The 24,024-nt window shown below is 28.4% G+C and overlaps 1 protein-coding gene across 1 annotated transcript in view; it reads left to right on the top strand.

The window, feature by feature from the left end:
* The window catches only part of LOC113383571, a 66,137-nt gene that overhangs the window by 10,231 nt on the left and 31,882 nt on the right, over positions 1 to 24,024 (top strand). The window contains exons 17-20 of the mRNA XM_026621828.1: positions 38 to 182; positions 274 to 365; positions 437 to 572; positions 1,046 to 1,402. Coding sequence (XP_026477613.1) covers positions 38 to 182; positions 274 to 365; positions 437 to 572; positions 1,046 to 1,402 — 730 coding nt within the window. The remainder of the gene's footprint in view (positions 1 to 37; positions 183 to 273; positions 366 to 436; positions 573 to 1,045; positions 1,403 to 24,024) is intronic.

Here is a 24,024-nt window from a genome sequence, read left to right as displayed (position 1 = left end):
TTATTTGCTCAAAAAGTATATTGGTTTCAAATGATAGTCTTGGAAACCCAATCAAATAAAAAATAATCAGACATTAAATGATTTTCATTCACCTTGTATATCTGATGCTTTTGTCTGTGATGGAAAATCAGATTGCCCCAATCAAGAAGATGAGTCAAGTGATCTTTGTGGACAAGATGCCTGTACAGGGTTTCCATATCACATATACCTATATTTATATTTATACATGATGTAATAATTATTTAATATTTAATTAACTAATTCTTCTTTCAGGTAAACTACGTTGTAGTGATAACAGATGCATCCAAGACATTGTGTGGTGTGAAGCAAAAATACCTCATGATTGTTGCCGAAATAAAAATAATGCAGATCATATGACCCATGATGAAATGATATTGAGTGATTCTAAAAGTACAATGCACAATACCATGTTAAGAGTAATGGAGATTTTGATAAGAGATTCAGATTTGTAAATGATTATGGAGAACATGTCTTTGAAGGGAGTTATCTTAGAACAAGAGATTCAAAATCTGGAGTTGATTTTTTACATATTACCATATATACTATCATAGGTGGGTAATAATTTATTTTATTTTTTCTTGGAGTTATAGTTATTATTATAAAGAGCAGATCGTTTTTTGTTAGATATGGTTTTTTATTTTTTTATCTTTATTACTAATCATTTTGTAACATCTATTTTGTTTATTCTAAAAATAGTTCCCAATTTATTGTTAATTATGTGTAGACTTCTTCAGAGAATTTTGTACTGGATATTGTCTAACTTCTTTATTTAGAATAAACAAAATTGATTTAAATTTTAGATTATTTAATTTTGAAGCTTATCAAAAATGTAAAAGTTGCACACATATTAATTTTTCATTTTCTATTGTTATTTTAATACTAAACCAATTTACCACAAATTTTATCTAATAAACTTTTAAAGCCTATTAAAAAAAGATTGAATTTTTTCTATAAATGCTGAATTATTTGTGTATCTATTATTTGTGTTCTATAAATGCTATATTATTTTGTGATTTTTTTTCAGCTTGTGCTATAGCATTAACCATAATTGTCCTGGTACTTGTTACAATGCTCTGCAAGACATATATATCCAATAGACAACATTTTGAGCAAGAGAATTGCCAGTCCAATAATTATCGATATTCTACCTATCAGGATATGAATCGGTTTAGGCAGCCGATGTATCGAAATGGAAATTATCAATATCCAGCAGTTGACAATCACAGAATGTTTTCTGCTCCAAGATCTGCTGAAAATGAGCAAATTAGAGAAAATTGTTCTATAAGAAATTTAATCACTAGGTGGTTAGGGATAATACGAGGGAATGAAGCAGAACAAGATGATGAGGAAATGTCCAGGAGAATGAATCTTATGAATGAAGGTGAGTTGTAATAATCATATAAGAGATTAAAGTTAAAAATTAAATTTATGTATATGTTGATGCTTAGTGTTATTTTGTAAGCAAATAAGCAAAGCTGAAACAATTTCAAATTCATTATCTGCTTTATACTGCAATGTTTAGCAGAATATGTGAAGTTACTGAGAGATTTTTCTTTTCTTTAATTTTTATTTCTTTGATATAATTCATACATATGTATCTCAGCCAGACAATTACTCTGGTATAAAAGGTCATAGCAATCTTATTACAAAAATGTTTTTTTTTATTTTCTACAATAAATTTACATAGTGACTTATATTTACTTGCTTACATACATACATACATGCACACTTACATAAATATAACTTTGCATACACATAAGTTATTCATTAAAATCAAAAAATAGTTCTTGCACCAAGTCATTTAGAAATTATATAACAATTAAATTGAAGAAAACTTTTTATCAAAGTTACCTATGCAACTAATATAAAACCTTATTTTATTACAAAGACTATATTAAATTAAATTTCGTTATTTATCCAAAATAGATGATATAGAAAACTTTGTGAGTCAGTATCAGTATAAAATGTTTCTTTCAAAATGAAAATAGAAATTAATTGTACTCTGCAAGATGTTCATTATTACACCTCTGGCATTGATTTTATGAAAGCAATTGAAACCTTATTCACTTGCATAATTCTTTTATCTGACATACTTAAATTTTTTTCTTTGATTTATTTTTTTACCAGGTCTTCTAAACCACAAATATTATAATACGAAAATCGCCAGATATTATTTCAAACATTAACTATCGTATGCGTTGTTGAAATACATTTTTTTAAACTTTTATATAATCACTATTATCTTATATATATATATATATATATATATATATATATATATATATGTATATATACATATATATACAATACCCATAAACATTTTTAAATTTTCTTCTAATTTTTGAACAGCAATTAGAACTTAATAATTCCATTAAAAGCAGTTATGAAACATACCCTTAACAACGTCATTTTTGGAAGGCAATTGAACTATTGTCCTAATTATACTTTTAATTAAACATGACTGATAATATTTTTAATTTAACATGGATCTTTATTTCCACATGCCAACTTGATATTCAATTTTATTGGGTTGTTCGGAAAGTTACTTGTTTCTTATAGACAGTTTGGCACGTAATTTTCGTGCAATAAACAAATTTTTAATAAATTATGTATTGGATGTTTTGGTTGAACATCTTTTGTCATATTTCTGGTATTAGCATAATTCCGGTAACACAAATTTTGGTCGTTATTGGCAAAAAACTGATCAAAGTGTTTTTTGACATGCTGATTCGGTAACGGTTTTACGGTCTAAAATTTATTTTAGTGGCCGGAAAAATAATGGTCCGATGATGGCAGGTCTGGAGAACATGATGAATGTGTCATTGGGTCTCATTCAAGCTACAAAAGCTTTTGGCTATCGATAAAACTTATGTGAGGTTTTGCATCGTCTTGATGCAGGACTATAACTTGCTTGTGAATTAATTCTGATCTTTTCTATGGAAGTATATCATTTAGTTTATCCACCTGATGAGATAAGGCATTTGAATTAACCGTTATGTTATCCTGGAAAAGCTGAAAATGAACAATTCCTTTAAAATCTTACCAAACATACTGCATTACCTTTTGCAGTCAAATTCAGCTTTGCACCTGTTTTGAGCAGGTTCTTCTTTTTTGTTTCATGGGCAATAACGTGTATTGTATTCTTTACATCCCATTTCACATTCCTAGTGACAATTCGCTTCAAATCCTGAATTTTCAGGAACTTTCAGAAGCGAATCGCGGACGTCAGTGCTACGACACACGTTTCTTTCTATGAGAACCATACATTGAGTTTCGAGGAAAATTTCAGACCTTTTGAGTGGTCATGAATTGTTAAATTTTAAAATTTTTAATTTAATGGGATCTCGTGTATTGTTATTTCACGATTTGTATCAACTAATTCTTTTTCCGCGTCTTTATCAGCTTCCACCGTACTTCTTGGACCTGATGCATTTGGACATCAAAATACCAGGAATGAAATTTAGTAAACCAGTTTTGGCTCTGTCGTAATATCAGCACGCCATTTCCTTACACATCGGTCAATTTCATTTTGACTTGAACAGTATTTTTACCTTTTCTTAGCAAAAGAGTAAAATATGTCGAAAATGCTGCTTAATTCTTTCTCTATTCAATGTGGCACCATTCAAAAACTACTGCATGTAATTGATTAGATTTTTTTTTACACAAGCCTTGAAATATAAGTTTTCAAATCATATAATAATTGTGCTGAAGTGTGATGATAGGTTCAAAAAAATATAGTTAAATTCTGGTGGTTACGAAAACGAAGTGACTTTCTGAACAACCTTATAAGATTTTGCAAAATTGCACTCGTGGTTCTTTGTTCAATTTATAATATTTTATACTATATAAATTTAATTTTAAAAATGAATTTGTTCATTTTTGTTGAAGGAACAACAGTAAATTCAAGGTACACTGCGCCTTTAAATCATCCATCCAGTTTTAACTACCGTACAAATACGAGACAATAAATCCGACCGGTTACTCCGTAGTTTCACAATATGACGAAACTTTACCGACAAGTTCTGATTTTCGATGTCCTAGGAGGAGGGATATTTATCATGTCGATAATATTTGCACAGAAAATGATACTGAAACTAGAAATATACATAGTGTGACTACTCAGACAAATAACGCGGATGAAAATGTTATTATAAATTCGCCTTCTAACTTGTGGACTCGAATTTGCAATGCGATGAGAGTGCAATCGGCACGGGACAACACTAATCAAAATGTAGATGATTTGGAAACTACTGCTGGTGAAACTTTTGAAGATGTGAATTTGAATGAATTAAATGATGCAAATGTACCGGCTTATAGCGCTGTAGGAAATGCTAACATTCAATTTTTGGCCAAGGGTTATGGGCCCCAGTTTTAACCAATGACGATAATAATGAAAATTGTAATGCATGTGATAATTTAGATGAACCTGTGCCATTAAGAACTACACTATGGACAAGAATATGTAATATTATAGGTTTTGGCTCATCCCGGATAAACACAAGTAATGATCCTAATCTAAACACTCCAGTCCATTCTGATGATGATGTTTTTGAGCAAGGGGATTTAAATTTAAACTTCAATGAAATTTTATCAAGCGACGAGGATTTCTTAACTAGACTTGAAGATATCTCAAGAAATGTTGTTATGGTATCACCTCCTCCTTATACTGAATTGATGTTAAATGAGCCTCCTGTCGGACCTCCGCCCCCTTACGCTAGTAGGGACAACTTAGCTGATTTTACACCAGGGCCAAATAATAGCTTAATCAATAAATTTGCTGAACAAAATCAAGAGAACCTGAGTGCTGCTAATGAAGGTTTTGTCATGGGAAATAATAATTTGGACAATGACAATTTGAATGAGGAGGTCATGCCTAGTACCAGCACAAGTCCAGAACGACTGATAGAAATAGTCATAATAATGGTATGAAGATCAAAGATGGTGTTGGTTCCAATAATAATGTTAGTAGAAATGGTGATGTAAATTTAATTGTAACTCTAGCAAGATGTTAAGCAAAGCTACTTCTGAAGATTTTCATGTCGGCAATGAAGATTGTAAGAAGTTAACTGATTTACCAAACTGTAATGTTATTACTTGTGATAAAGATGTTAATATAAGCGGCCACTTGATAAATATCACAGATAATGAATCAAGTAGCATTGTAGATAATTTAAATGTAAGTAAAAATTCATTTGGTGAAACTTCTTTAAATGCAAATACTAAATTAAGTTCTAATAACAGTATTGATTTCAAAGATATTTCAAATAATTCGGATCAAAGTAGTGAGTTATGTGTGAATCACAATATTTTAACTGATTCTCAAATTGACTTCAATAAAGGAAATACTTTTTCTTTCAATAAAAGTACATTATCAAGAGATTGTAGTGAAAGTTGTTTAAAAAACATAAATTCAGCTGAGAGTAATAAAAATTTAAGAGATCTTTTCACTAAAAATCCCGCTAAGTATAAATTTTTTTGTGGTAGTTTGAATATAGATAATTGTGATGCATCTAATAATGGAAATGATACTAATTTAAAATTTGTAGAAACGAACAAACTTGTGGGTAACTCAGATGTTCCGAATGATCAACTTTTGAGCCACGGCCAGCTCAAGTAATAAAGGGCATTTTAATGATAAATTGATACAAATACGTACTTTTGTGATAGATCAAACATGAACAATAATATGAATATTTGTGATACCCATTATGACAAAATTAAAAAGAGTTCAGAAGAAAATTTTATAAAACCAATTGCAAGTCATGATTATAATAATTCAGATATGATCAGAGGTAGTAATTCTAAAGAAAATGATAAGCATTTAACTGATAATAATACAAAAAGTAAAGATAATAATTATTCATATAAATGTTAGATCATGCAGTATCTGATAATGCTTTTTCTATGAACTCTTGGCCTGGTATAGGTACCCATTTATTTTGTGATAATTCCAAAATTGATATTTCTCATATAAATCAGAACAGTAATAATTCTATTTTAAATAATACTAATGTAAAAGTAAATTCTGAAAAACTATTTTCTAAGTCTTTTCCAATTTTAGCAGTTGACAAGTTTGACACCGATGTGGTTGTTGATAACACTTCTTTAGGTGATGTTAATACTAATATGAATAGTGATGATAAATTAGATATTCACAATTCAAATATTTATTCCACACTTGAAGATCAAAGTCATGTTAATTTAAGTGAGGAATTAATAAGAGAATATTCAGTTGATAATGTTTCCTCGAATGATAGCTCAAATATTAGAAGCACACTAAACACTAAAGAAATAGAACAATCGAGTTTAGTAAATTCTGAAACTAATGGTAATAATAATGTACTTAGTCATAATAATATAACGATCGAAAATCTCGATGCTTTGAATATAAGTACTATTAATGATACAGATAATAATGTCCAAACGTCCAAAACCGCAAATAACGTAGAAGATTTAAGTCTGTAAATCCAGAATGAGTTTTAAATAATTATTATATTTAGTATTCGAAAATTTTAATCCTAATATTTGACACATTGAGTTAAGAATGACTGGTTCAAATAACTCAAAAGGGCACAATTTGCTACTTACTCATTTATTAAACTAAATTAGTTTGACACAAGTAAAATTTATGCAAATCAGGGTACAAATATGTATTATTAATATATGTATCTATTAAATGTAATAATATTTATTGATGTGTTTTTATTATCGTGTAAATTGCACACGTGGATAAGATTATATTATTTGAATTATATATATACATACATACATACATACATACACATATATATATATATATATATATATATATATACAGTGGCGTCGGAACCGTGTGGGCTGTGTGGGCTTGAGCCCACCCATGAATTTTGATGGGGGGGCTCAGCCCACCCATCAATTTCAAAAAATTATATGAGCTAATATCGCTAAAAAAAAACGAGCCCACTGGCTGTCCATCAAAAAAAAAAAAAAAAAGAGCCCACCCATCAAAAATTTGGTTCCGACGCCACTGTTATATATATATTAATTTTGAAATTTAATGATATAACCATATATGGTTGTATAAGTTTTACATATATGTGAACCACTTAGCTAACAAGACTTGTTCAGTACAAAATACTATAATAACACGATTATCTGTTTTAATATATATATATATATATATATATATATATATATATATATATATCGGATGGTGAAATATATTGTGTGAAAATTTTTCAGCCGTCCAACCACTTTTATTCATCATATTAACAACTGTATTCAATTTCAATTCCAAGTTTATTCAAATTTTATTGTTCAGTATTTAGTTTACGTTACATTATTAGTGTATTTTCAGAAAATCCGATTTGATAATTTTTTATTTTTCCTCGACGTTTCAAGTCATTCTGTATTCTTTGAGACACCAAAATTGGAAAAATATTGATTAATATCTGCATGAGTATGTGAGCCTAAATTTGACTTATGTCGACGATTTCTGAAAAAACGCCTGGACTGATTACCAAAATTTAAAGGCCATTTGATGAAACTCGATAAGGATTTGTTTCGATTTGTTTTGCATGAAGATCGACCGAGCAGTTTCTTTAAAATTAGCAGAAAAGTGCAACAATTTTGTCTACTTCTTTGCATAATCTAATATATTCTGATTGGTTTCTGGTAATATAAATCAAGCCATTTTTTCGTAATAAATTTTTGTAATCTATTTTTGACGATTTTTATGCAACTTTGTATGATTATACAGTTCATAGACTCAATGAACCATGTTGTAGGCCTACCAAAAATGATTGGTATAAAACTAATTATAAAAACTTAATAAAATTTTAAAATTTTGTTGCCACAATTTTAAAAGTTTCCAAATCTTATTGATTGAATCGATTATTGATCGAAAAATTTATGCAACTGACTTAAAAAATATGGTGACATATATATAAATTAAAATTGATTTTGAGGTAATATTTATCATTCATACATATATATATATATATATATATATATATATATATATATATATATATATATATATATAAATTTGTATGTATGGATGTATATGTATGTATGTATGATAAATATTTCCTCAAAATGAATAATATATAGTGTCAACCAAATGCGGGTGTACATCAAACACTCCCTGCTTAAATTATTCTTAACATCTATGACAATAAATCACAGTATTACATGACTAATGACATTTTTTAATTTTTATTAACTATACAATAACGCCTATTAATAGAAAAATTCTTACACTAATGAATAGTTTCTCTCTCTAATAATAAGTTAAATATATTAATTCGAACAAATTTAGAAATTTGTATTATCAATGATAACACTACCATAAATCTACGTGTGCAATATATGTCTAAAATACATATACAACATGACTACATGACCATTGTTCAAATAATTATAACGTATTTATTATATCAATAAATTGATACTTCGTGAACAACTTTTTTTGTAGTTGTTTTTCTTTTTTTTAAATTTTCTTCAATAAAGTATGTTGTAGGGTAGGGCGGGGCACAAAGGTCCAATTTGACTTTGTACAATTATATTGTGAAAATCAAAACAATTATATTACAACAAATAATACATATCAAACAAACAATTATCTGACTATGTTCAGTGAAAATTCCAGCTAATTTGCCATTCTAGAAATGTTTTTTTTTCTATTTTGCAAACATTTGTAGAATGTTTTTTTTTACCTCATACACGAGGTGAATTAGGACAGCAAAAAAAATTCTTTGCTTTCATTTTTCACATTTAGCTCCTTCTCTCTGAACAGCTAGACCAATCCTTGCCAAAAATTAATCACCACGTCTTCTCATCATTACAAATTGAATGGTTTTTGAAACATTCAAATCGGATGCTCCGTACTCTCCGAAGCTCGAATTCTATTTTCTGCACTCTTTGCTTCGTATTTCCAAAACTGCTGGACCTGCCTTGTCTGAAAACTAATCAGCACGTATCTTTATCTATAGGAATCGAATGAATAAATGAAATCGGTTGGTCGGTGCCCCCGAAAACGTGGACGAAAAATTGTATCCTTACACACACACATACATCCATTTTTTCTGAGGTATTTAAAATATTCAGAGACTTCTGAAACGAGAAGATATGCAAAAAAAAGAGTACGCGTAAGGTTCACAGGCGTTTGAAGTAAAACTTATTTGCTACTGTATAAGATTGCGTTTAAGTAAAAATAAATACTTCATATAACAATTTTGAATAATGTTTATTAGTAATACGGTAACACTCGTGATGCACACATTTTTTAATGTCAACCATTATACATATTTATATAATAATAAATTATAAATTTATAATAGCATTAAAAATATGTATAAAATTTAAAAACAATAATGTAATTAAAGTCATACTTCAAATATGACATGATCGGTTTGTCATTGTAATAAGCATTTAGAAATGAATCTTCATTAGAGAAATCATTTCACTCATCATGTAATTGTGTTTGAAGAACTTCATGTAATTAAAATTAACATACATTCATTGACTGCTTGTATTTTTTTACTTTTTCGTGATATGAAATATTTTCCATTTTAATGACTTCAAAGATCTATAGAAACTACTATATAGAAATAATTTTTAAAGGAACAGGGTAAAATATTCTTCTGATTCAGGCATTTTTCATTATATCAAGATTTGTACTACAATGTAACTTTAAAATGTTTATCTATGCCGATTTCTTTGTTACCCTACAGGACTAGTATTGGTACAAATTATTTAAATAATTAATAATATTTCGAATAATGATAAAATTAAAGTTAAATACAATTATATATTAACAAAATCCTTTTACAATGATTTTTCGTTCCATTTTACACATTTGCTATACCTATGCATATATATACATATTGTTGTGCATGACCTAAAGCTATTCGTTTGATGTTTGTTTCATAATACAAAGATTGCCCACAGCTAGGAGTGTGTATGACATTTCTAATATGTATAAATATGTATTATACATTTTATTTACATACACCAATAACGGTACATGTGGTTGATATAATACATTGAAGAATCCTTTTAATTTAAAAGCATAAACCGGTATATTTTTTATACCCTCTTCCGTAAACATAATTCATACTATCTCTGTAATATTGTTTTAATTTCTGAGTATTTTTCTTTCATCTGATCATTTTCCTTCCTGCCAGAACTAATTTCGTGGTTTTCTTTTTAAAATTAACTTAACTTAGTTGATATACACTAAAAATAGGTTTTGTCATTAACACGCATCTGTTTTGAATACTTAAATACGACATTTTTAAATGAACAAATGTATGCTAATCCTTTTTAATTATATGTCATTAGGTGTGTCTTGTGTTTTTCTAACAATAAGTGCCACTATTTTTCAGAAAATATTTTTAACGGTTTTGGTAAACGCAGCTCGGGGTTTTTAGAACTTTGTTTAGAAAGTTTGAGCTAATAATTTGTTGTTACTCTATATTTTGTTTGACTGTCTTAATCAAAATTGATTACAGATAAATACAAAATACTGAATATAAAATTAATGTAAAACCTTGTTTGTTCTAAAAGAAAGTAATTTTTTTTTATATATTTATATTGGCTTCGCTTACTTACAGCATTTAGACAACTACAACATTTCATTTTTTTATATTTTATACTATTATTTATTTATACTTATTCTGCACTTGCTTATTTACAAAAGAATTCTTCATTATTTTTGTTCTGAAATAAGCTTTTTCTTCCTACTTATAATTTTATTCTAATTCAAATTAAATGACAATTCCATGTCAGCACAAGGACTCGAACCGAGTATCCTTGGTGTGTGAGCCTGTTATGTTACTGACTGTGCTATTCCCGCCACAAAATTGTAAATAATTATACAAAATATTTGTTTATATATTAAATTATTATTTTTTTATTAGCAAAATCTCTGACAATGGTCTTGTTATGGTCAAGTTATTTTTTCCTACGATTTCCATTTCTTAAAATCGTTCAAAAAAAATTAACAATTAACTGCGAAAAACCAACTCGGGCGATCTTTATCAAAACCTAATGAGCACCAATTAATATGATATAATAAGCACCAATTGATATCTTTAAAAAAAAATTAACTTCTAGAAACGGTCCATAATTTTTTCCGAAAACTTGTACGAATTTTAGCACTTTTATTCTAATTTTGAATTACAAAATTAATGAATTCGAGCTCTTATCAAGCTTCATAAAATAGATTCTAAATTTAAAAAAAAATCTTTAAAAAAAATGTTACCTTCCAAAAACAGTCCTGAATTTTTGGCACTTTTATTCCAATTTTGAAGAAACGGCTTATACCGTTTCTAATTACAGAACTAATTAATTCGAGCTCTTATCAAGCTTCATAAAATAGATTCTAAATTTTCAAGATCCCTACAGCCGTTTTGCACCAAAAGTTAGATTTTGGCTCAGATAGATTCTTTACAAATATACACACACGTTACTTTTTCCAATTTTGGTGTCAAACAATGAAGAATGATTAGAAACTTTCTAGAAAACAAAAATTTTGCAAACCGGATTTTCTGGTGAAATCAAAATCCTTTTTTTCGAGAAGTGAAAAACAAATAAATAATGATAATCAAATTCAAAAATTACAGCAGAAAATTCAATTTAAAATTGAAATTGAAATTTAGGATTAAATTTTGCGTGAATTTTAATTAAATATATTGATTAAGTTAAATAAATAATTCTAACGGATTACAGATTTATGTGAGGAATTATATAGAATGTAGATATTATAATCAATTCTTAAAATGCACTAATAATTACTTTTTTATTCTGATTTTGCATATTACTTATTAACTTCCCATAGAGTAAGTTATAATAATCGCAATAAAATCGAAAATTAAAATTTTTATATATCTTTACGTTTCAGAGGTTTCTGAACATTTTGGTATATCTTAGAAAAAATGGATGTATGGGTGTGTGTATGTGTGTGAATGTGTGTGCTGATACAAATTTTCGTCGACGATTTCTGGAATATGGATAAACCGATTTGAATAATTTAAAAAACATTCGATTCGTATTGATAAGGAGACGTGTTGATTAGTTTTTGGCAGAGGCAAGTCTAGCTGTTCCGAAGATACGGGGCAAAAAGTGCAAAAAAGTTAACTCAGTTTTTAAAAGAACGAAGCGTCCGATTTTAATAATTCAAAAAACATTTATTTTTTATTGGCAAGATGAAGAACTGATTTTTGGGTAGGCAGGTACAGCGGTTATGGACTCTCAATAAAAATAAGTAAAAAAATGTCATTTTTAATTACGGTACGGAAAGTTTCAGCAATTTTTCTTAAGGCACGATGCCATGCGCCCCACTAGTTTAGTTCAGTAAATTTTGAGTTTATAAACAATATCTGATTATTGTTTATTATAAATAACAGATAGTATATGAAAAAGTACAAAGCTCTAAAATTGCTGAAACATATTCCCATATATCGTTAGATAAAAGTTCAGGCATAGGCGTGTGAATATATCTGTTACATGCTCGATTTACGATTCAATTGCGATCGGAAATATTTTTGGGCAATTTCACATTTGAAATAAATATTTTTCGATATATATATATATATATATATATATATATATATATATATATTCGAACATAAAAATATAATGACGTCATGCAAGGGTCACAAAATGGTTTTGTGTATGTCACGTGTCCATTTTCCCATAGGTACTAAACACCCCATATACAAATATACAGATATATGTAAACATGAGTGCAACCGTACGCAGTTATATATATATATATATATATATATATATATATATATATAAGCGGTTCCACATAGATGCATTTTTAGTTATACCACTTTTCCTTTTTCATTTATCACTGGATATAATTTAATAAAAATATGCCCTTTCGTACAATCACATCAAAATTGTGCCATGATTATTCAGATATTTTCAAAATATGATAAATTATATACGATATAAGGGTAATTTGAAAAGTTTTCGACTTATAGAGATTTTTTTTTAATTTTCCTACAATAATATAAGATATATACAAACATCCAAGAAAAACTAAGTTGTATTCAAAATAAGTTGAAAGAAGGAGAGGGAGCGGGTTGACAAATTATTACAATTATTACAAATATGTATCAACAACCCGCTCCCACTCCTTCATTACACGTGTGTGACTACACTTGCGTTTTAACCTTGATTAGTGTCCACAATGCACCACTATTAATAGCATAAAATATAGGAGGGCAATATGTGCTCCTTCAATTTCTCGTTTGTTAATATAATAGTATTTTATTATTTTACACAAACTTAATGTTCAATCAGTTTCACATCATAATTAATTTTTTCTGTTGTTCTTCTTGGTTTCGTATGTATAATTTCTTCTTTTTTATATATTTATGATTATCATCAACTTTGTATTTATGTTATATTTTTTAGATTACTGAATGATAACACACAAGTGTCGAAACGTTTAATGGAATAAATAATTTTGATATTTAATTTTTTTTTTAATTCGACGATTGGGCTGCAAAAATATTACAAATATGTATCAACGTCGACAAAACTATCATATATATATATATATATATATATATATACATATGTATGTATGTATGTATGTATGTGTGTGCATGTATGTACATATTTATTGCGGTCATCATCCGATCAAATATGGCAATCACTGGATTATTAGCTGGTCTTTTTACGAGTTATTACACAGTGCAATTACAATAAAATTCTGTCGTAAAACCCAGACAATGCTTTATTACTTTATTTATTTATATTTGCGTGTTACATTTCGACACAGAAGCAAATTAAAAAAATAAATTTTAATTGTCTATGCACCCATGAAATGTTTTCACGTACAAGAGTCAAAAAACTCGCCTCAATATTAGAATCACACATTAATTTAGAAGAAAAAACAGTGAATTTTTATCCTGATCAAATATTGTTACTTCTCTGGGATCATTCATATAATTTTATTTTCTGTTAAAAACATTCGCAAACTAGTGGTGTATGGCATCGTGCAAATTGCTGGAACTTCCCGTACCGTAACGAAATGTTCGAGGAATATTAAATGTTTTTAAATAGATTATTATAAATATTGTAACATTGTCTAATATTTATAAGAATTATATAAACTGAATTGCAAAGTTTGAAATCATTTGTATAAAGTATATTAGATCTTTAGTCAGAATTAAAATTAAATTCTGAATTATTTTCGATATACAAAAAAAAATTTTTTTGAAAGAAAAACCATTTTTTTCTCCAAAAGCAATTATTTTGTTAAAACAAGCAGAAAGTTCTTTGAATCATTCAAATCGGACGCATAGTTCTGTGCAAAAAATTGCCATTTTTTGTACATTTAGCTCTGTATCTTCGAACCAGCTTGACCTGCCTTTGCCAAAATTTAATCACCTTTTCTCTCAATCATTACAAATTAAATGTTTTTAGATCATTCAAATAGGATACTTTGTTTTCTCAAAAACTCGATTTGTATTTTCTACACTCTCTGATCCGTATCTCGGAAACGGCTAGATCTGCCTTTGCCTAAAATTAATCAACACATCTTTCTATCAATAGTAAAATGTTTTTTGAATCTTTCCAATCGGATGATCCCGTGCGCCCGAAAACGTGGGCAAAAAATTGTATCCATACATACACTCACATCCATTTTTTCTGAGGTATGCCAAAATGTTCAGAAACCTTCAAAACGTGAATAAATGTAAAAATTTTCGATTTTGATTTTTGAACTATTACAATAACTTACCATACGGGAAGTTAACAAGATAATAATTTATCCGTTATCGAGCTAGATGAAAAAATTGGACTATTAGAATGACTATTATGAAAAACGAAAGGTGAAAATTAAGAATTCTGTGTATTTTTCAATTCAGCATTATACAAAATTTAAATTAAATAAAATTTGGTCTCAAAATTAAAAAGAAAGTGTGAGGGGTGGACAACCATTCATAGAAATAATTTGTGTTTTGAAGTTAAATTGGTGAAATTTGGGAAACGGGATTAAAATTGATTCGATTACTAAGATGAATATTACGCAATAGAGAATTGTTGTTAGAGGGTGAAAAATTAGAGAGGTAAATAAAAGAAAAGGAATTGTTTCAAAAACCAAACAAAAATGTCTGATTCTCACAATCAGTGATTTTAAAATGTCATTAAGATTGGTTAAGCCATTTCGGAGGAGTATTGCCACTAACATCATAATATGAGAATTATATATGTATTGGTACAATGGTCAAGCTCTCGAAATCGTGTGGACGAAATAGTGAGTTCGAATATCGCTCGTGGACAACCCGACACCGGGCAGTATGAATGTCCATTTTCACTTGAAAGTATATATGAAAAAATTATTTTCAATTGAAAATAACTCATTTCGGGCACTGCGGTGTGAAATGGCAATGGGAAATCTCTCACACTACTCTTCTCTAAATCGAGTTGGCCCTAGGGGCTGTACTTATTATTATATATATATTTGTGTGTATGTTATATATAAACTATTAACGTCCTGTTTTTGTTCAAATAACTTCAACTTGACTCAAAACCACATTTATATTGCGGTTTCTTTTGCTTAAGATCTTGCTCCTTTTATCATCAGAGGCTGTAAAGTTTTTCAAAAGATGCAAAAATAGACATTAAAAATGCTCATTTAGAACAAACTTGAGGCTCAATAGGAACTGCAAGCGAAAAACAAAGAAAATGTGCATATAAATTTTATACACTATCATTTTTATTATTAACGGTAGTATTGACGTCAAATATTGACTTAAAATAACGCACTTCAGTATCTTTAATCCATGTCAATGTAACTTGTTACACATTGAGATGTGGTAAGGCATCAAAAAGGCTCAAAATTGAGTTGGCGGTTACAAACCATAAGTTGAATTTTGGAACTCCCGATCTCAGGGACCTGTCTTCGGAGGAAACACCCTATTTATTTGTACGTATCTACCCATCATTTTGGTTCGGGCAAATACACAGTAGCGTGACGTTAGCCCATTGAAAAAACTGTTCATCCTGCGAGATGTGGACTTGCACACGTATAAGGGATGCAATTTTCTACAATATATAAAAGATATATACATACGTATATATATATATATATATATATATATATGTAAGTGTGTGTGTGTCTACAAATATGTATTTGTCTATATGTAATTGTTTGATCTCGTGTGATGGGTACTCAAACACACGCGATACCCTAAGGGGCCATATAGATATTTAATATATTAATGTATACTATCTATACATATACATATGTACATGTATGCACCATTTATATATAGATGTGCAATTTATTTATCATCGGTATTTACCCTGAAAAAGCCCATTTTACTATAAATTCTTTTCTGATATACGAAGACATATTAATATTTTGTTTTTTTTTTAATTTATTGAAATATATGTCATGCATACCATGTCTCATGTCAATCAGACACATTGTCTGGTACATGAAATCAAAGTAAATATTATTACAAATAGTTGATAATACTTGATTCCCTAATCTGTTTAACATTTGTTTTATATAATCATATAAATACATACACATACAAATATACAGATGTAGCAAGTGGTATCGCGCCTTAAGGCAAATTGGTGGTTCTTACCGTAAATCAATTTATTTTATTTTTTTTAATTTAATTTTTAGAAGAAAAATTAGATTTTTGTGTGCATTTTTTTGAACAATTTTGAAAATTTTAAAAATTTGAGTATTGAATATTACATGGAAACTAGTGGGGCACATGGCATCGTGCCTTAAGGCAAATTGCTGGAACTTCCCGTACCACATATATATTTTTTTCAAAAAGATTAACATTTTAAAAAAAAAATACTTTGAAAAAATTAGATTTTTGAGAAACAATACATTTTTGAAAAAAAAATTTTTTTTTTAAAAAAAAAAATTCTTTATTTTGAAATATTTTGGAAATTCTGAACTTTTCTTCAAAGCAATCGTACTGCTTTAATTGCATAGAGACAAAATGTCAAAGCGCGTAAGCGCCGCGTCGCCGTCTAACGAATAAACATTGGTACGGAACCCATAGGAATGCAAACAAAATTTATACTTATTGTTAAAATCTCTATAAAATAATCTGATAATTTGATGTGCATATGTCTAATGATCATTTTTGACCGCCAAATGGCATTTTTTTTACTTTTTTTTATTAGATCTCCGAAACCGCTAGACATGCCTTCATGAATTCAATCAGTTGTTCATCTTTACAATACAAGTAAAATGTTTTTCAAATTATTAAAATTGGACACTCCGTTCTCTTAAAAACTGAGTTACCGTTTGTGGCACTTTTTGCCCCGTATTTTCGAAACGGCTAGACCTGTCTATGCCAAAAACTAATCAGAACGTCTCCTTATCAACAGCAATCGAATGTTTTTTGAATAATTGAAATCGGTTGAACCGTGTTCCCGAAATCGTCGACGAATATTTGTATCCGCACACACACACATACACACACACATACATTCATTTTTTCTAAGGTATGCCAAAATGTTCAGAAACCTCTGAAACGTAAAGATATATACAAATTTTCATTTTCGATTTTTTTGCAGTTACTATAACTTACCCTACGGGAAGTTAAATATTACTTTTTTCAATAATACTGATATTTATTAAAAACAAAATATTTTTGAAAACTTGGAAATTTTATGAAAACTGATTTTTTTTTAGAAAATCTTGAAAATTTAGAAATTTCTTGAACGTGTTTTATACTTATACTGTCGAAAACATCTGATTTTCGACCGCCAAATAGATTTTTTTTAAACCCTTTATTCTGGATATCCAAAACCGCTGGACCTGTCTTTACAAAAATTTAATCAATTCCTCATTACGCCATAACTAGAGAAATGATCTTTGATTCATTCAATTCGGATCGCACCAATTTTTGCCAAAAACTAATTTTTTTTTGTTACATTTTATTTTTGTTAATCAAGACTTTAATGTCTTATTTACAAAATTGATATGAGCAAAAAAAATACAAAAATACAAAAAAAATGCAATAAATTGAATATATAATGAAAAAAAAGTTAAAATAAAAATAAAATAAAAACAGTAATAGCCAAAAACTAATGAGCACGTCTTTTTATCAATAGGATTCGAATGCTTTCGATTTAATTCAAATCGGTTGACCCGTGCTCCCGAACACGTGAATGAATATTTAATTACACAACCAAATTTTGTTTTTAAATGAGATGTCTAAAATAAAATTACCAATAAAAGTACCAAAAAAACTTACACTTGGAAACAAATTTTGATCTATATTTTCAAATAAAAACTGATATCCCTACTGCTTGATACTGAGATGTTCGAGACGGATTTAAAGTCTCAAACCTGTGCTAAGCCCAAAGATCTTACTGAGCTATGGTAAGTATATACATATGTAATTATTTAAATTAAAATATCAAAAGAAAAAATATAGCGCTATATATTTTATATATGAAAGTAATTTAAACTGATTATATTATATTGTTTAAGAGCGAGTTACAAAAAGCTTTAGATTCAATATCGGATCGAAAGATGAATAATTTATTTTAATTTTGTTATTTGTAATTTTTCTAATTTGCTTTCAATTCTAATTATATGTCAAAAAAGACATTTACATTTATTCATTTATCCTAATTGATCCTTTATTACCATGGGAAAATATTTGGACAATTCACTTTCAATTTAAAATTCGCGCGACTTTTCAAGCTCACAACAAAACATATTTTCCACTTTTGTTTATTAAGAATACGCAAAACATCTGTTCTTTAGTTGCATATGAGAATGTACTTTAATAAAATTCAACTTTTGACCTATAGGGATTTGGTAATCGAAAAAAATGATTGTGACAAAGGTTCTTGACAGACCGAAATGAAAGCGAACTCGGTGAACAAAGTGATTTAATAAGGGTTTGTTTTTCTTTTTGACGAAAAAAATTTAAAAGCTGCTTTATAAATAGTCTATATTTGTTTTTTGCCTGAAGGCTCATCGTCATAAGGCTTCTCTCGATAGTAACCAGAAATTTTAGATACATAATAATTCGGAAATTTTAGATACTAAATGGTTCTTCATTTTCGTTTAAGTTATTACTTCCCGTAGGGTAAGTTATAGTAATCGCAAAAAAATCGAAAATGAAAATTTTTATATATCTTTACGTTTCAGAGGTTTCTTAACATTTTGGCATACCTTAGAAAAAATGGATGTATGTGTGTGTGAGTGTGTGTGTGTGTGTATGTGTGTGTGTGTGTGTATGTATGTATGTATGTACGTGTGTGTATGTATGTGCGGATACAAATTTTCGTCGACGATTTCGGGAACACGGATCAACCGATTTGAATAATTCAAAAAACATTCGATTCGTATTGATAAGGAGACGTGCTGATTAGTTTTTATGTTAATGAAATGAAGTTATGAAATGATGTATACAAATTAAAAAAAAAGGAAAAAACTAATAAGAAAATTATTATGGTAACCATATTTTTTCAAGTCAGAATCGTTTTGTTATGATATTTGTAAATTTTCGTAAAATTGAAACTGTAAGTTCGAAATTATTTTATTTATTTATTTTATTTACATATATACATTATTTTCATATCTCAGTCAGACAGAGGTGCCTGGTATGAGAGATTGTGAAAAACAGTTTTCAGAAATTATTGTGAGAGGCTGTTTTAACCTTCCTTTGGAATTATGTATTCAGCAGTTTTTTCATTCATAACGTATTGTTCCATATACTCGTTGTCTGGTAATATATTTCATTTTGTGATATTTAATGGGTAGTTATAATTTTATTATCAAGTAATTGCAAAGATTCAATTTAAACCTGTACTTTACGAAAACCCGGCACAGTTCGGGACAAAAGGGTTAAATTCGGGACAAATATTGCTTTTAGAAAAACTCGGGACACAAGGTGGAAATCAGCAATAAAATATTGTTAATGAATAAGTTACTCTTAAATGTTAGATAATATCCATTAATAATGGATCATTATAATAACAAATATTTTGAACAGTTCCAGCGATATTTTACCAAATGAAAATTTTTGCATATCTTTACGTTTTAGAGGTTTCTGAACATTTGGCATACTTTAGAATAAATGGATGTATGTGTGGTGCGCGTGTGTATGTTTGTGTGCGTGTGGATACAAATTTTTGTCGACGATTTCGGTTCAACCGATTTCAATTATTTAAAAAACATTCGATTTCTATTGATAAGGAGAAGTGCTGATTAGTTTTTGGTAAAGGCAGATCCAGCCGTTTTGAAGATACGGGACAAAAAGTGCCAAAAACTCAGTTTTCAAGAGAACGGAGCGTCCGATTTCAATAATTCAAAAACATTTTACTTGTATTGACAAGACGAAGAACTGATTAAATTTTTGGAAAGGCAGGTCTAGCGGTTTCGGAGATCTACTAAAAAAATGTAAAAAAATGATCATTTGACATAGAAACATCAAATTATTAGATATTTTATGGAGATTTTAATAATAAGTATTAGTTTTGTTTACATTTCTATGGGTTCCTTAACATCGTTTGTCCGTTAGACGGCGACGCGGCGCTTATGCGCTTCGATATTTTGTCTCTAGGCAGTTAAAGCAGTACGATTGCTTTGAAAAATAGTTCAGAGTTTCTAAAATATTTCAAAATAAAGAAAACATTTTTTTCCAAAAGTCTTTTTTTTTAAAAAAAAGTAAATTTTTGTCAAAAATTTAAAATTTCTCGAAAATCTAATTCTTTCAAAAGGTTAATCTTATTGAAAAAATAATTTTTGACACGGGAAGTTCCAGCAATTTGCCTTAAGGCACGATGCCATGCACCAATAATTTATTATGATATTAATAATTAGTAATTTATAGATTGTAGGAAATATATTAATTAAAGAATCTATAGAATATTATCATCTAAATTATGTGTCCTGGCGACTTGAATAAATTTCAATAAAAAATTAATATTTAATATTTAAAAATCAAATTATCACTTTTATAAGAGTAGAATTGTATAAGTAATAAATAAAAAACTAACATATGTTTACAATTAGGTTCTACATAAAAATGTATATATTTATTGGAAATTGTTATATTGAACTTACAAAGAAGTATCTTTGCACCAAAATTCGCTCTATTTGAATTTTTCGCTGAAATTTGAAAAGTAATGTTAATTTTTAACCAATTTTTGCCTGTTCTGTTACTCTAATAATGGATTATACCATCATATTTAACAGTAATGTTGAATTCTTTGAGCTAATTATCAATATATAAATGTGTATAATATACATGCAGAAAATAATGTTATATATAATATTATTTTTTGTGCTTCTATTAATTATTTTATACGCTGAGTACATTATTAATCCATAAATAAATTCAGCTGAAAGTTATATAAAATGATCTTTATAAGCATAATTATTATTACATAATAATATTACATTTTTCGAATCAGATTCAGTCGCATGAGTTTCAATTATAAACAATATTTCTAACAAAAGTTGTTTAATTTTTAACTTCCCGTAGGGCAAGTTATAGTAATCGCAAAAAATCGAAAATGAAAATTTTTATTTTTTATCTACGTTTCAGAGGTTTCTGAACATTTTGGCATACCTTAGAAAAAATGGATGTATGTGTGTGTGTGGTGTGTGTATGTTGTGTGTGTATGTATGTATGTATGTGTGTGTATGTATGTGCGGATACAAATTTTCGTCGACGATTTCGGGAACACGGATCAACCGATTTGAATAATTCAAAAAACATTCGATCCGTATTGATAAGGAGACGTGCTGATTAGTTTTTGGCAAAGGCAGGTCAAGCCGTTCCGAAGATACGGGGCAAAAAGTTTCGAAAACGGTAACTCAGTTTTTAAGAGAACGGAGCGTTCGATTTGAATAATTCAAGAAACATTTCACTTGTATTGACAAGATGAAGAATCGATAAAATCTTCATGGAGGTAGGTCTAACGGTTTCGGAGATATAAAGGAAAAAGTAAAAAATAAGCCATTTGGCGGTCAAAAATGATCATTAGACATATGCACATCAAATTATCAGATATTTTATAGAGATTTTAACAATAAGTATACATTTTGTTAACATTCCTATGGGTTCCGTACCAATGCTTATGCGTTAGACATTGACGCGGGGCTTACGCGCTTTATATTTTGTCCCTATGCAGTTAAAGCAGTACGATTGCTTTGAAAAGAAAGTTCAGATCTTCCACAATATGTCAAAATAAAGAAAAAAAATTTTTTTTCAAAAAAAAAAAAATAAATAAAATAAAAAAAAAATTATTTTTTTAAAAAAATTTTTTTTTCAAAAAAAGTAATTTTTTGTCCAATTTATAGTTTCTCAAAAATCTTATAATTTCAAAGTAAATTTTTTCAAAAATGTTAATCGTTTTTAAAAAAATAATAATTTTTGGTACGGGAAGTTCCAGCAATTTGCCTTAAGGCACGATGTCTTAATTGCCTTAAGACAGAATTCCACTTACAGCTAGTTTATCAATTTTTTGCGTGAGTAATATTCACGTGGCTTACAAAATTATGTAATTTTTGTTTGTTTTTATTTTCAAACGCAATGTTTATATGAAACCATAGTACCAACCTAAAATAATTTCAGATATTTCAATTTATAATTGTATAATTTGATTACTTATAAAACCATCAATACTACGTTACTATGATATTTATAAATAATTATAAAAGGCTAATTTATAATAAATATATTTAATTTATATTATTTTTCGTGAAGTCAGTGTAGTTGTAGTTTTTTGCCGCAATGTTTGTACTGGTGCGATGGTGTGCCGTGTATCGAGCGTTTTGTGCGATCGACCCAAAATGAATACATTGCACACCTCCCGCCATTTCTTTCTCTTCATACAATTTACTAGGGAACGCAACATTCATCATACTTCGTAACAAACTACACGCGGCCATTTGCACGGCAGTCGAATGAAGTTGATAAAAGACTCTAGAAAGGTAATAAGTGAGGACATATATACGGTTTTGTCGCGTGAATCTGTATTTATTAAATAAACTAAACAAATATTAAATTAAATGAATGAAAAATGTAGTCAACAGTGTGTTAAAGTGCTTGTTCTTTCCTTCGACAAAATATTAAACATATTTCTGTTATGTGTGATTCACAAACATTTTTGACAGGTGTGTAGAATTTAGTGTAATTGATTTCGTTATCAAAAGTGCCCGTGTTATGCGGTCCAAGAGAAAGGATTTTTGGAATCCTTGAATGAAACAAAATGTAAGTTAATTCTTAAGCTACTATATATTTCATGCAATTTGTAATAGAATTATTTTTCTGTATTCGGAAGATCGCGCCCCGACATTGTGCGTTTTAATATAGGGGAGTGTTCTAACTTGTCAAAGTTCTTGCCCTCACAATCTATAATTAGATATATCATATACAAAACTACTCGAAAATATGTTTTGTAATGATTTTTTTGTCGATTCATATAAAATTTTGATAGACTTTTTGTTACTTTGTGGAAACCGGGTTGAATTGTCAAATATCTTACCCTCAGTTCTATAATTAGATTTTTGGTTAGTACAAAAGAAATTTACGTCAGTCTGTAAGGCATATTGTGAAAAATATTAAAAATAAGTATATTTTTAATTTATAATTTATTCTTATTTTACTAATAAATACAGTATTTTTTAGTAGTACAGTATTTTTTAGTGTCATGATTTAAGTGTATCAAATTATTTTATCAGACTGAAGAATGTGTTGTCTTCTCAAACTTCATACATTACAATTTTATTACAAAATTAATGCAAGACATTTTCGAAAATATATTTTGATAAAAAGATTATTTATTTAGATTTTTTTATCAATATTAAAAAAATCTTATTTAACTTTGTGAAAGGTATTTCCTTGAAAGTCGAATTATTCTGATATGTAATTCAATCACATTCCAAAAATTTTGGGTATATTAGATAATATATTAGTAATATTAATGTTAAAGTATCCATTTTTTTATTCACACAGAAGAATGTTTACCTTCTCAAACTCCACATAGTTTTAT

This window comes from Ctenocephalides felis, unplaced genomic scaffold, assembly GCF_003426905.1.
Source record: "Ctenocephalides felis isolate EL2017-DRISC unplaced genomic scaffold, ASM342690v1 CF-g0.4_SCAFFOLD_03570, whole genome shotgun sequence".
NCBI classification, from domain to species: domain Eukaryota; kingdom Metazoa; phylum Arthropoda; class Insecta; order Siphonaptera; family Pulicidae; genus Ctenocephalides; species Ctenocephalides felis.
This window is presented reverse-complemented; position numbering and strand designations above follow the sequence as displayed.